This window comes from Penicillium diatomitis (genome assembly GCF_028827545.1).
Source record: "Penicillium diatomitis strain IBT 30728 chromosome Unknown utg000001l_segment0_segment0, whole genome shotgun sequence".
NCBI lineage: Eukaryota > Fungi > Ascomycota > Eurotiomycetes > Eurotiales > Aspergillaceae > Penicillium > Penicillium diatomitis.
In genome coordinates, this window is record NW_026623173.1 from 721,110 (window position 1) to 734,739 (window position 13,630).

The window sequence follows — 13,630 nt, forward strand, 5'->3', positions numbered from 1 at the left end:
TAATAATAGACTTTACTTAGGCGATTTTGCCTTATAAGTCGACTAGGGTCTTACTATACTACGCTAAACGCGGGTATAAGCTAAGAACGATAGTTAATTAGTAACTTAGTAGTAGCGAACGGGATCTCTATAGGCTAGACCGGGAGACAGCTCGAGACTAGATAGATAAAATTCGCTAAGTTTATAAGTTCGTACGGGATAATATAGCTAAAGCGTAGGAACGTTAATATACCTAGGCGAATCGATATCGTAGGGAGCTAAACTTCGACGTTAGGGACCTTATTATAATTATAACAAAGAATAATCGGTAGATCGTAGAAGGGCCGTTAGGTAAACTCTGTCCGAAAGCAGAGGGGCCTTTCCGGATTATCGAGAAGGTAGGATACGCTTTTCGACTATAACTACTAGAAGGATTATTACGATATAATATCTTTAACCCGGAGAAGTTACGCCGTATAATAAGTACAGATCTACTTCTAGGATAGCCTATCCCTAAACCGGCGATATAGGTTATACTAGAGCCGGAGTACGATATAGAGATAATCCTTACTTCGCGAATTAACCGGTCGAAGCTTTAGTATCGAGTAAAGTAGATAGGATTCGAGAATGATATAATATAGTATAATACTAGTAATTTCCGGACTACGGCTTCGAAACTCCGGGAATATTATAAAACCTACCCGTCCCGCCCTAGACCTCCGGTAAATCTTAACCGTTAGTTAGAGCACGAGGCTCTTAATAAGGAGCCACTAGTACGCCCGGACGATAATATACCGCAACGTTACCGCGCCTAAGGATAGTCGCGAGTCTAAACGGGGGATAATATAATGTATAGGTAATAAGTTAATAGTTAACTAGCTAGTCAGTTAACTAGTTCGTGAATAGACTTAGAGTATAGAGTTAGTTAGATAAGTTAACTAGTCAGTCACCGTAAACTAGTAAGTTTACTAACTAGTTAGTTAGCCGACTAGCGAGTTAGTATTAACTAGTAGGTTAGTTAGCTAGTTAATAGATATAGACTTAGGAAGTTAAGGAGGGGATTATATAATCGATATTTACGTTCATAAGATCAGATATTTACCTACGCGTTATTAATAGAAGCCTTACGTATGTGTATACGCTAGAGCCTAAGGATTATTTACCTTTCGGTTTACTTCTATAGAGGAACCTTCTATCCGGGACTTTCTATAAGGATTCTGCCGCCTTACTATAGTCCCGCCCACGATAGGTATTTAAGGCAGCACTTTACCTTCCTTATTTCTTCCTTTCCTTTTTCCCCTTCGTCTTGGTTTTCTTCGTTACATAGGACACAGTTACTTCACCTTCTTCCTTCTATACGTAGTTTCTCGTAGCTATACTGCCTAGGAGTCACACATACGTTACTCTTTCCTCTACAGAAAGTAAGTATATTACTATATCTTTAGCTATATAAGAGGTATTATAGCTATAGCTTTTCCTTAAGAAACTTAATATAGAGTCCCTTTTATAACTTCCTACTATAATCTACGAGGATAACTAAGGCGCTATTTACCTTACTAAAAGCTATAATTTACACTAACGAACAAAGTATATTAACGTTAAATATTATTATATTAGAGACTAAGTCTCCAGAGGGGTATATAAATTCGTTAAAATTTTAACTACAGAGTAGGCCGTAGATAGCTTTACTAAGCCGCTATAGCGAGTCTAATTCGAGAGGTTTCTATACCTTTTAGACATAAAAAAGCTCTGATTCAACAGCCTTTATAGCGAGCTTAATTCTAAGGGTTTAAACACCTTTTTAAGCTTAAAAAGTTATATTAAGACGTTATTAATATATTTATATAATCACTTTTCACGTTTTTCATATTTTAAGTGAGATTAGTAGATCGAGGTCTAGGGGGGTATTAAGATAGCTTAGTAGTCAGGCGTGTTACTAGCGTGGTACACGCCCACGCACACCACCTTCGTAGCTTAGATAGGTACCTCTCACCAGATACAATCTCACCTTTCCTTTTCTCCCCTCTTTTAGGTCTACTACGTTTTCCTAGTAGCCTCTAATAACTACGAAGAGTATAACGGGCCGTAGGGACGTAGCCCTTTAAGGAGAGGGATAATATTACAACCTAGCCACACTACGTATATAGGACCTATAGGCCGCTATAGTACTCTTACGTAAGAGGTAGTTACGGCCCGCCGTACCCGTAGGCCCTAACTACTTCCTATAGGAGGAACCCCCTTAGTTCCTTAGCGATTAGTCTAAATAATAGACCTTAGGACCTTTACTCTGATCCGAACCCCCCTTAGGACTAGACCCTAGTCCTAACAGTAGCCCCTAGGCTAGCTACTATACGAGAGATAGCTAATATCCTACTAGCTACCCGCGGTAGCTAGCCGCTACCTACTATTAGCAAGAATTAGCTATTAACCTTTATCTAACGGCGCGATAAGCTTCGAACACGCTTTTCTAGGCGTTACGATTACTAGTACACACTAAACGAAGACCCAAAATCGCTACGAGCGTGGTTCGCGACCGTATAACGCGTGATCGATAAGAACGGTATTTAACCGGAGGATATCTATAACTTTAATAAGATAGGATTTATAATAGGTCTTATCTCTACACAGAAGATAGTTACGCGAGCTGAATACTACAGTCAGCGATCGATACTATAACTAGGAAATCGCGAATAGGTTACTATAATCGAAGTAATTTACGCTAATAGCTATTCGCTACCGCTATATATAATTTTTAAAGGTAAGGTTATAATCACTAGTTAGTTTAATAATCTACTATAATATTAGCGATTTAAGGTTTTGAATAATAGCTAGACTACCGATAAGATTAGCCTACGTTAGCTACAAAAGCTATTTATCCCGTTAATAAATTCGTGCGTACGAGGCCGATTTCGACTACTAATTCTTAATAGCCACGGTAGCTATCTAACGCCTTAATTCGATCGAATCTACGCCGAAAACGATATTATACTACTTTATATATCTATATATTTATCGTATCTATTATAGCTACTAGATATTAGCTATTTTATAGTATTAAAACGCTTACATAGTCGCTTTATAAGTAATCTTACGCGTAAGAGCTATAACTATATTAATAAGTTTAATTTCCTATACGACTACTAACGCGCGCGGTAAGAAGCCTACTAATTAAGTACTATTCAAAATAGCTTCGTAGCTAGTAGGCTAGTGCTAATCGATATAGAAAGAGTGCTTTCGAAGCTTAATATCTCTCTACGAACGCCTATACTACTAAGTAGCCGGCTAAGTAGTAGATCTAGCTAATTTACACTAAAAATACCTAGAACGGTGATTTAGCTATAAAAGTAAGTATCGATACTTAAAGATCTACTAAAATAGCGATCGAATAGCCTACTAAGCCTATCAAAAGCTATACTAGATCAGATTATTAAGGGCTACTATATCGCGTTATACTATACCGCGCTATTAGCGTAAGAAAACGCTAATCTACGCGTAGTAAATAAGAAGGTTATCAAGAAGCGTAGACGGTTAACTAGGTAGATACCCTACGATAAAGGTTTGACCGTTTAAGAGGGCCTATAGCTAGCTCAGTAGCTAAATTAGCTAGTTGAAGTTGGTGAGGTAGTATCGTATACGCAGGGCGAAACGCCTAATCAGGCAGATCAACCGGCTACTAGGGCTCCGGCTAGGTATAGTGGATGCAGGGAGGTTGGCCATAGGATCAATTCATGTAAAAATCGCTATATTTAGCTGAATTAATAGGTGTTGGTTGAGATATCTTGATTCAAAATTTTCTATTGGGGGTGGGTGTGCCGCTTGACCGGATATGCCGCTTGGCCGGGAATTACGTTAGTAAGTAGTACTTACTAACTAAATAGTAACTTCAGTTTAGTTAGTAGTAACCAGGTTAGTCAACTAAGTACGAACCTAAGTAGTAAACACCATTTGTGCACGGAGATTATGCAGGCATTTGCCCAGATCCGGTTAGTGCCTACCTAGCCGGATCGGTTTAGTCATAATAAAGAAGGGCCAACAAGAAGAAGATTGGTCCTCAGTATTCCTAGCTCATAGACAGACATGGACGCGCGTAGCCTTGCATGGAATGAACACAGTTCCAACTCGCTGACTATTGAGCCAGATCCAACTTGACTGCTCAGCTTAACCGAAAGACGACCGGTCAAATTCAAACCATTGTGATATTTCAAATCCAATCGAATCCATCCATCCGGTCTGATATGCATATTGATTGCGCAGCCGTTGGGAGAAGTATGCTTCGTTAGCGCTTTCCCATCGGTTCAATTCGGACTCGTGCTGGAAGCCTCGCCACAACCACCAAAGGAGTAAAAGCGGGTAAGCAATGCAATGTGGGTTTGCGGGATCAAGTAGATTGAGAGCCTGCAGAAAGATGGGGAGCATAGTATTCCTGAACGCCTTGAATACTGTGGATGCCACATCTTTGATCCGCTCGAAACATATCGGGTTTCCTGGGCCGTGTGGAGTGACCTCACCAGGCCACACACAAGGCACATGCTTCGGTGTTGTGTGATCTATCTGTCCCCAGGATCGCGGTGAATCACCAACCGATAATGATCGTGGCCTACCTCTAGGCTTGGTTGCAGTATCGACGGGTCTGAGCAGTGAATCGTCCAGTCCCGTCCAGTGAATGTCTGACAGCTCGATCTCAGTCTGAACAGCCTTGGTCTCGGTGTGCGACGAGCTTGTGTCGAGGTCAGAGATCGGGCCCTGGGCCTCTACTTGATCATCGTCAGCGACAAGCTCTGGACCTGCACCTTTCTCGTCTGTGACTCGCTCCTCCGACCACACTGTGAAACGAGCGCGCTTCCGTGACATCCTGAGACTCGGCACAAAGTTTACATCCATTTCCACATCGTGATAATCGCTCGGCCGATCGCCGATTGCATACAGAGCAGGCAATCGTGACCAGTCCGATTCATCAAGGGAGTCGTCCTCTCCTGGTTTCCGGATAGAGGAGGTATCCGGAAAACTGGAGTACAGTGTCGATTTCAAATCTCCGTCAGAGCCATGGAGCTGAAACAGAGCAAACCCGTTTCCGCGGCCTTGTACCCGCGGCGCAAGTGAGAGTAGCGAGTCATGGGTGCTAACTGATCTTTCCGGGGTCGTGCTGTGAGGTCTGTTCCGTTTCGACCCAAACTGGGCCTGGATTAGCGTCTCTTCATCATCTGTGTCAGGGACGTACCTGTGTATACTCTCAAATGTGTCCGCCGACAAGCGACGACAATGGCTCAAGGACCTGGGGGCGTGCGTTTCACTCTGATCTGAGCTTTGCCACCCGCTCATCTCATCTTCGATAGCTTCTTTTTCCCTTCTGGCGGCGATACTGGTCTCTGTCACCCGTAGGAGCTCGTTGAATCCCGTTCGGAGATCAGTTATCATGCTTGTGACTTCTGCTGTGAGATCCAGGAGATCTGGAAGGCGCTCGTTCTCTTCATGCTGGCGCTGTTCAAGAAGCTCAACGAAAGTCGCCCAGTCGTCACAATTCTTTTGAAACAGGGCAGCGTATGTCTCGACATCTCGAAAGCCGACAGTAAGTGAGTCCTCCAACCGACGCGTTTGCAGGTCCATCATCTCCACCTCAAGAGTGAGATCCTTCTCCCTCGAAGCCGCCTGTGTTGTGATTCTGCTATTCGCTTCTTTCAATTTTTGATTGGTCTCGGCCAACAAACTCATGAAGCTTTCGTTGCGCTCCTCGGCCACAGCCATCTTGGACATGGATTCTTCCAATCTAGCGTTCTCTCTTTCGACTGTTCGGGCGCGCTCTTCCGCTCTGGCGACGGCCATCTCGGCCTCATCTAGTCGAGCGTTCAAATCATCGTTCTGCCATTGCAACTTACGAACCTTGGTTTTCGCAGCCTCATGCTGGGCAGCTTCGTCTCCACAAAGCTGCTGAAGTTCCAAGCGGGGTATGATTCGCAGGAGGTCGAGGGCTTGCTGTTCTTCTAGAGCGGCAGCTCGCTCGCTGCCTTTGGATCTGGCATTTTGTGATGACGGCGTGGGATCTGATGTCCCCGGAACTTGATCGGATGCCATGGCGAAGGTACGGTGAGTGAGGCTCTGAATTGGTGCTGCTCGATGCGCTCGAGGAGACTTGTGGTGATTAAATGGGGTTCCATCAGATATGGTGTTGGAGAAAACACATTCAGATTTCTCTCTCTCTCTCTCTTTACTTCTCACCGTGAGTGGGCTCGGAATCTAAATCTAAAATAGTAAAAATGAATGGGTCTTCGAGTCTCCCGTCATCTCTCACTCAATGCCATTGTTCACAAAGAACTTCCCAACAAGCCGCTTTGAATACAATCCTTTGAGCATTTGATTTTTGAAACACATTGTGACTGGAATTGAACTTGTCTGGCCAACGTTCTCAGTATGCAAAATTTCCAATTGATGAGATGCTTGAGGATTTGTCAAATAATACACAGGACAATGCAGGCTTTGACCTTTTCAGCTGCACAAGAGTTGGAGACTCAGTTCACCCCTTCTAGATACCGCCCGATGAAAGACCGAAACATTTAGTTCCCAGTGAAACAGAATGCGATTGAGACTCGCCTTGATTCCGACTGTGGTTCCTCGAAATAGGCACAACAGCGCTACACAAAGAAATACTCGGCTCATTGACCACAACCTTATCGCAGTACCTTACTTGCCTCCCCCTCCCATACTGGCATGTGATGTGAAGGCGAAGCTCCAACACCGCGACTCATAGCTCAGAGAAATACTTCCTGCAAATGGAATTGGCGTAGTTTATCAACGAAGTACAGCTCTGCAGCTTTGCCTTAAATTGAGATTCGCTAGACGCGAGTCAATGCGGGAGTTGCTTATAGTGAAATAATACAGGGAGTGACGAACGCGCCACAGACAAAATTGGAAGCTTTGAAACGAAGCAAAGTGCCATCTGCCTCGCTTGGAGATTCGCCACCGAGTGCCCAGGAAGGAATTACCTCGGTGCCTACTTGCTCGATGAAGTTTAGTTGGTTGTTGAGCGTGTCCCGGATTTCAGACCACAACAGAGTCAGACTTGGCTCTGCAAGTTGCGCACATTTTTGTTGTAGCTGATGTTGTCGAGGACTAGGTACCTGTACTGGCAACGAAAAGCTCACCGGGAGCTTTGAATGCATTAAGTCGTAATTTTGAACCTATCTCTCAAGGGCCTAGTATATCTCAACTTCGTCAGTCACAAAGTTGTCTAGCATGGCAGACAGTGCATCATACCTGATTGAAATAGAGTCTATCCTCGAGAAGAGCCCTGTTCGACAGGTCATGCGATCTCAAAGCCAGTGTCAATAATATCTCAAGAGTCGCTGCCCAGAGTCCAGTCGCAGTGGTTGCCACGCGGACTGGCCAGGTATCAGCAGTTACCAGCAGCGCTAAACAAGCGGCTGACAACCGCCGTTACAACCGGAGCTTACTGGCCTCCAGGCTGAAAATCTGGCTTTGTGGCTCTTTTGAAAGGCTAGCGCAATACCTCAGGATGTTTTGACTCTAAAGCAGGTTGCGGCGTCTGCGGCTTTCGCCCAGTGATGGAGATGGAAGGCCCTATTCTCGAATCATAAGGCGAGGTATCTGGCCTACAGGTTCAGAGATGGATTCAACTTGGCATTTCCAAGGACTGGCACGAGTCGGCTCGCTGAAGATGTGGTTTGATTGGATTTCTTATCGAAAAACGGACCCGAGTACGTGCTGCTACCAGCTGGAAATTTGACACCATTAAGTTGTCTCAAGAGGAGTATTATTCGGGCAATGGTATTAACCTGAAGTGGTCTAACATGCTTTTTCAAGGCAAAGCATAGCCAGAAGTATTTGCTCAAGTCTACCCAGCCGCTAGATTCCCAGAAAACGCTTGTACTGCCCGAAGGACGGTACATGTAAATGAAGCTTCTAACTCACTGAGGAATGTTGGAAGAAGACTGCTCCAAACCGCTCCCGTGGATCTGATTGACTTGGAGACTATTTCCTCGCCTTGTGGGCCATCTTAGCACATACAGATCGCTTTGACTGTTCATATTCCGGCACCTGTCACCTATTTCGCTCTATGGCCGGACTAGTTTGCTTCAACCTGACGCCATTGGGTTGAATATACAGCCATGATCAATTGCTATAGTGCTCAACCCAAGGTGAAAAATTTCGTCTATCAATGCACAAATATGCAGTCAAGCCATCAATGCAAAGTCCCTATCTTCGCGAATAAGTAACGTCATTGCGAGCCCCACAACGCGTCAAGCAGAATATCGACTGCGTGGTAGCATCCGACTTCCTCAAAGCTTAGCGCTCTTCTTCTTGCCTGTCACGTTGGCGATTTCCTGACCGGAGAGAAGAATGTCGGGATATTGAACCTTGCCGTTACCCGCAGAACCGGCAGACATTCGCCAGCTGGCGCCGTCCACTATGAGATTGGGTTGTCAGATCATGCATTCTTTCGTTGCTCGCGATCAAACCGCAGGAATTGATTAGGTGTTGCTCCGTATCACGTACCAACCAACGTCTGACCCGTAACGTAGCTCCCAGTGTCAGAGAACAGATAGACAGTTGCATCGGCAATATCACGAACGTGTCCGACACGGCCAAGGGGCTGCGACTTGATATAGGTGGCCTTGGTGTCGGATGGGAGAAGCCGATCCAGTCCCTGTCCAGCCGGTTAGCTTTTGGGACCCACAGTATAACTGCCATTTGGCCCTTGATGATGGAGTTCTCACCTCCGTTGAGGCGATAGGTCCAGGAGCAATGATGTTCGAGGTCACGCCACGCGGACCATACTCGATGGCCACAGTGTTAGACAGGGCGTCAATACCGGCCTTGGCCACCGAGACATGGGCTTGGAAGGGTGTGCCGCGGTAGTGAAGCGTTGCGCTGACGAAGATGATTCTACCGCCTGTGCCGGCGGGCGCTGGTTTCACTGTGATGGGTCGTTTTTGTCAGCATTTCGGTTTCGCTCTCAAGGTTGGGATAGACTTACGTGTCTCTGGATCGATACGATGCTTGCCACCAGACTCAACCAAGTGAGGGAGTGTGGCCTTCAGGGTGTTGTATGAACCAATCACGTCAATATCCATGACTGATTTGAAAGCGTTCACGGAGAGCTGTTCAATCGAGGCCAGGAAATTGCCAGCAGCACCGGCACTAGAGTGGGCAAGACATAGTAGTATTAGCACCGGCACGAATGATGCCGAGACCTTCGGTTCACGGTCAATCGCTCAAGCATACATCACAAAGTCGATCGCACCGAGCTCGGTCACACAGCGGTCCACAGCCTTTTTCAAGTCGTCGTATTTACGGACGTCGACAGCACCAATGCCAATGACTTTGGCTCCGGAGCGTACGGTAGCAATATCCCGAGCTACTCGCTCGGTCTTTTCAACATTGCGACCAATAATACACGCATTAGCTCCCAGGTGGACTAGAGCACGCACTTGCGCACTGCAGATTGTTCCCGCGCCACCGGTACAGAAGACGACTTTGTTGGCTGCGCAGATGTGTCAGTTATGTCCTGGCTTGTCATTTGGGGAATTCCTGGAGGGGGGAAAAAAGGGGGTGTCCATACAAAAAATGCCATCTTTCCAGGTGTCGCTCAAATAATCCGTCTTGGCCAGAGGCATGATGAGAGGTAGAACTGGAAGGGCGTGGAGAAGATGTTCGATAGAAATATAAGACTGTGGCTCTAGATGGCTCTACTAGGAGGATTTCCAGATGGTTTAGAATGAACGGTGAGGTTGATGTGTCAAGCAACAACGCGAGTCGATGGTGTTGCGAATAATGCGGAGGTGAACTTTCCCCGTTGCCCTTTTTCCCCACGCCGATGGGGGAAATTGAGCCTCGGCTCGGTCGGGAAAGGAAATGTAATCCGTAATTCGCTCAATCGGGCAAGAAGTTGATAGTTCGATCAGTACAGTAGTAGTGGGTAGGTGCTTCATACCGCATTTTTGCTTAAGACAAGAGAAGTCGAGGACTTCAAGATATTCTTTCTAAGAACGAGGGATAAAATCTACAAATAGTCACAAGACACCTACAGAGTCAAGTTGCTAACTCCAGTCGAGTCACTAGCCTTTTACATAAATCTTCTGCGTCGTCTAAGCCAAGAAAAGTCCATGATGGAACCCTCGAAGGGCGAAGATGGTCTCGGTCGCCATTTGTTCATACGAGAGGAGAGAGGAGGTAGAAGAAAAGGCGAATACTTCGCACTGACCCTGCCTCCAGCATTCTACAACATCAGAGTATTTCCAGCAATCCAGCTCGCTCGCCAACTCAATACTGTCTCTCTCCTCTACCCGCCATTCAACACGTAAATGCTCCAGACCAGAATGGAGGCTCTCATTGGGTCTATCGCCACTGATTGGACGGCGCGTGCACGTCACCACCGTGCATCCGCACCTCGTCTTTCTTCTACCTGAGCCACTTCCATTATTTTCCGCAGCATTCACCATCTTCCCGCTCATCGCGGTCCATCTATCCAATTGTGACGACTCGTCAGCACACACCAATTCCCTGCGCCATCTTCTGCGTCGTATCCAGACGCGAGTCTGCTCCTGACCACCCGGGCGCAAGGCTCTCTCTCTCTCTCTCTCTCTCGTTGACGTCATGGCCTGCCCGATCACCATCTCCAAGTTTGTCGGCACCGTGTCGCTGGGCCTCTTGACTGTAAGACCTGAAATTCACTAAGCAGACTCCTTACATATCCCTCCTCCCCCAACTGAAAAAGGATCCAACGACTGATCCGAATGATACAGGGCCTCTCCTACGCCACGACAAGCATCACCCTCCCCGCTCTCCAACTGCTGCCCACCTCCATCACCGCCGCCCGCAGCTTCAATGAAGTCAAACGGCTCAGTCGCGCACAAGTTCTGCGCCTCTCCAGCCTCGCCAACACCTGTCTCCTCTTCGCGTACTATGTCTCTCCTCCGCGCCGACAACACCCTTTCATGATATGGATGTGTCTGGCGTCGACGGTCGGCGCTTTTGGTCTGGATATCTTTGCGAACAGACATCTGGGCTTGAAGGGCTGGGTGTGTAGTACTATTCGCGATACTACGTGTTTGTCGCTGGGTGGAGCTGGCCATGGCCATAGCAATGGCAAGAAGGAGGAGGATCTGGTGGTGGTTGAGTCTGAGGAGGATGTGAATGGGGAAAGTGTTCGCGAGGAGATGAAGATGGAGCGTTGGCTGCAGCGTGCGAGGACTTGGATTGTTGGAGTGGGCTTTGCTATGGGCGTGGTGGGACTTTGGGGGGATAAGAAGTAGAGATGAGGAGTGAGAACTATGACGAGTGTGGGGACTTGTGGGGAGTTCTCATATCAGTTTGTTCCGAAGGCGGAGTTCGGAGTTTCTGAGTCTGAGTGCTTGGGGGGGTAAGCATGGCAGGTAGCAGGCCAAAGTGCCTGCCCGTCTTGCGACCTAGCACGCTCCCGATTCATTGATTGTCTACCACCTTAATTATGGGCGTTCAGCTGACGATTCGATCCGGAAGTGGATTTGAGGGCAGGGGGATATATCCTATACTGAAATATCTCTCAATGCAAATCTCAGGTTCTTTCGTAGTCACACGTCGAGCCAAGCCAAGTCATCACTTATGTCCGATTTTTACACATGATACCACCCACGCACATCCAGTATCTGCATCTCATCGACCACGCAAAACTCCCCAACCTCCCGACGATCCGGCGACCACCGTGCCCACTGAACAATCTTCTTGCGGATCGCACTCTCCTTGAAATACGAAAACGTCGTCCAGCGACGAATCCGATTCCACCACAACCCCTGCAGCACTGACCGCGGCGTCAACCAGTTCAGCGCAGGGTTAACCGCAACATATGCCGCGGTCGTGTAGCCGACGCGAACACGGGGGTTCAAGTATATTCCATGATCTTTGGACAGGGGATTATCCGCGTGGATGAGACAGCACTCGGATGCCTCGAGATGATACGACGCCAAGGAATCGGGTATACCACGGAAGCGAAGAGGCGGGCTGGCGAGGAAAGGCGCAGCCGCCATGGCAACTGGGATTTTATGCGTATTAGTCTAGCGAGCGAGGGCAACACAACAGAAAAAATAAAACAGCCTGAGCTTCGTGATGAACCAAGATAAGGACAGCTTGCTTACCCATTCCATTCCAGCAACTTTTGACCGGCACGGGCTGCAGCTGTTTCATTGCGCGACGTGACGACGCATCGCGGAAGAATGGCCATATGGAAGTAACAGCCTCATGGCCTTGAGAATCGCGAAGTGCGAAAGTGTCATAATAAAACGGGGGCTTTTGAAAGTCCAGTGAACATGCCGCCGCATAGTCCCCATGATTGGTATCCAGGAGCTCTAGTACATCATTGGACTGCAGAAAATTTGCTTTCAGCCTCAAATTTTCCATCCCAGGTGCGTACTTGACGGAGCTCCAAAATATTACTTCCTTTGGGTAGGAAAAGAAAAGAAGGGAAAAGAAAAGAACAGGTGTGCTAGGCACTCACCGTGAAAACAACATCATTCAAAAACAATATCTTATCAAAATGGATTCCCTGCTTCGCCAGCTTCCGCAGCGACTCTAAACTATGATTCCGCACACGCGACAAGTACGGAATCCGTCTCAGCTCTTTCTTCCCCCGAGGCGTGACGACCCATCCCTCACCGTCCGGGGGTGCAGCAATCTCGTCCGCGTGACTGACATAGGACAGCGTGATATTCCGGGGTACTCGGAGCTGTTCGAGTTCGGCGTCGAGCTCGACCAGTGCACCTTTGGTATTGTCGTAGCTTCCACTTTCGTAGATACTGATGTAGATGTTTTCGGGGCCCAATCGCCAGGAGAGTTCGGTGATGGCTTTGCTCAGATGATTTCGCAAGAGGTATTCATTGTTCCAATTGACCATTGCGATGTAGATTCGTTCTGTCTGACGGGGTTGGTCTCGGTAGACGGCGTCTGTCTCGCCGACCAGACGTAGGATGAAGTGTAGGTCGACCAAGTTCCATAGTATCAAGACGACGAGCAGGGTTCGGATGATGCGATGGCGGAGCAAGGCACGGCGAATCGTACGTGAGTAGGATGTGAGAGGGTTCTTCATCGAGTCGGAAGGGTTGATATAGCAAGAAAGGAATGGACGTCACAACGTGCGACTTGAAGCGTATGTCGGTCACCGTCCCAATGGGCAACTGAGGTATAGCGTATAGCGCATGATGAAGGAAAGACAAGTCAAGCTCTATTGAACAAAGTTCGGAAGTGTTCGGGATGGGGGGAGGGGGAGGGGGAGGGGGGAAGGGGGGTGCGAGGTACGCATGGGCAAGGAGAGCGAGCGAGCGTGAAAAGCGAGTTGGGGACAATTGCGGATACTTGGGTGCAAAGTGCCCAGAATTCCAAGGCTTCAATAGTTGGGCGGTTTCCGAGGGAGGGAGGGGCACATTCTACAAATTGATCGGATATTAGGGGGTTGGAATTTCAAGGGGGGGGGGTGATTTAGGTAAGAGCTTTGTTTGCTGGTATCTGTGGTCTTTCTTTGGAGTCTCCTTTTCCTTGAGAGGAAGTGAGGCCTTGCTTTCATACTTCGGGCGACGCAGGGGAGATCTCCCGCGGGATGAGATCTGATCTACACAAGCCAACGACGCGATGGAAATCTGGGGGAGCAGCATGGCCCGACCTACGTATC

General features: G+C 47.5%; 4 protein-coding genes across 4 annotated transcripts; 1 reads left to right on the forward strand and 3 right to left on the reverse strand.

Moving 5' to 3' along the window:
• Nucleotides 1-4,137: 4,137 nt before the first annotated feature.
• On the reverse strand, nucleotides 4,138-6,048 carry N7539_000207 (uncharacterized protein; the record flags this gene model as incomplete). The annotated part of the gene is made up of 1 exon (XM_056929811.1): nucleotides 4,138-6,048. The coding sequence occupies one exon, from the start codon at nucleotides 6,046-6,048 to the stop codon at nucleotides 4,138-4,140; it is 1,911 nt and encodes a 636-aa protein (XP_056794104.1).
• A 2,222-nt stretch (nucleotides 6,049-8,270) lies between these two features.
• Nucleotides 8,271-9,608, reverse strand: N7539_000208 (SDR family oxidoreductase; the record flags this gene model as incomplete). The annotated part of the gene is made up of 6 exons (XM_056929812.1): nucleotides 8,271-8,398; nucleotides 8,488-8,638; nucleotides 8,709-8,899; nucleotides 8,969-9,132; nucleotides 9,217-9,475; nucleotides 9,554-9,608. 6 exons carry the CDS (start codon nucleotides 9,606-9,608, stop codon nucleotides 8,271-8,273), a joined length of 948 nt encoding a protein of 315 aa, XP_056794105.1.
• Nucleotides 9,609-10,587: 979 nt separating this feature from the next.
• On the forward strand, nucleotides 10,588-11,246 carry N7539_000209 (uncharacterized protein; the record flags this gene model as incomplete). Its single annotated transcript, XM_056929813.1, has 2 exons — nucleotides 10,588-10,647; nucleotides 10,737-11,246. The coding sequence occupies 2 exons, from the start codon at nucleotides 10,588-10,590 to the stop codon at nucleotides 11,244-11,246; spliced, it is 570 nt and encodes a 189-aa protein (XP_056794106.1).
• A 339-nt stretch (nucleotides 11,247-11,585) lies between these two features.
• On the reverse strand, nucleotides 11,586-13,051 carry N7539_000210 (glycosyltransferase family 69 protein; the record flags this gene model as incomplete). The annotated part of the gene is made up of 3 exons (XM_056929814.1): nucleotides 11,586-12,001; nucleotides 12,105-12,330; nucleotides 12,464-13,051. The coding sequence occupies 3 exons, from the start codon at nucleotides 13,049-13,051 to the stop codon at nucleotides 11,586-11,588; spliced, it is 1,230 nt and encodes a 409-aa protein (XP_056794107.1).
• Nucleotides 13,052-13,630: the final 579 nt, after the last annotated feature.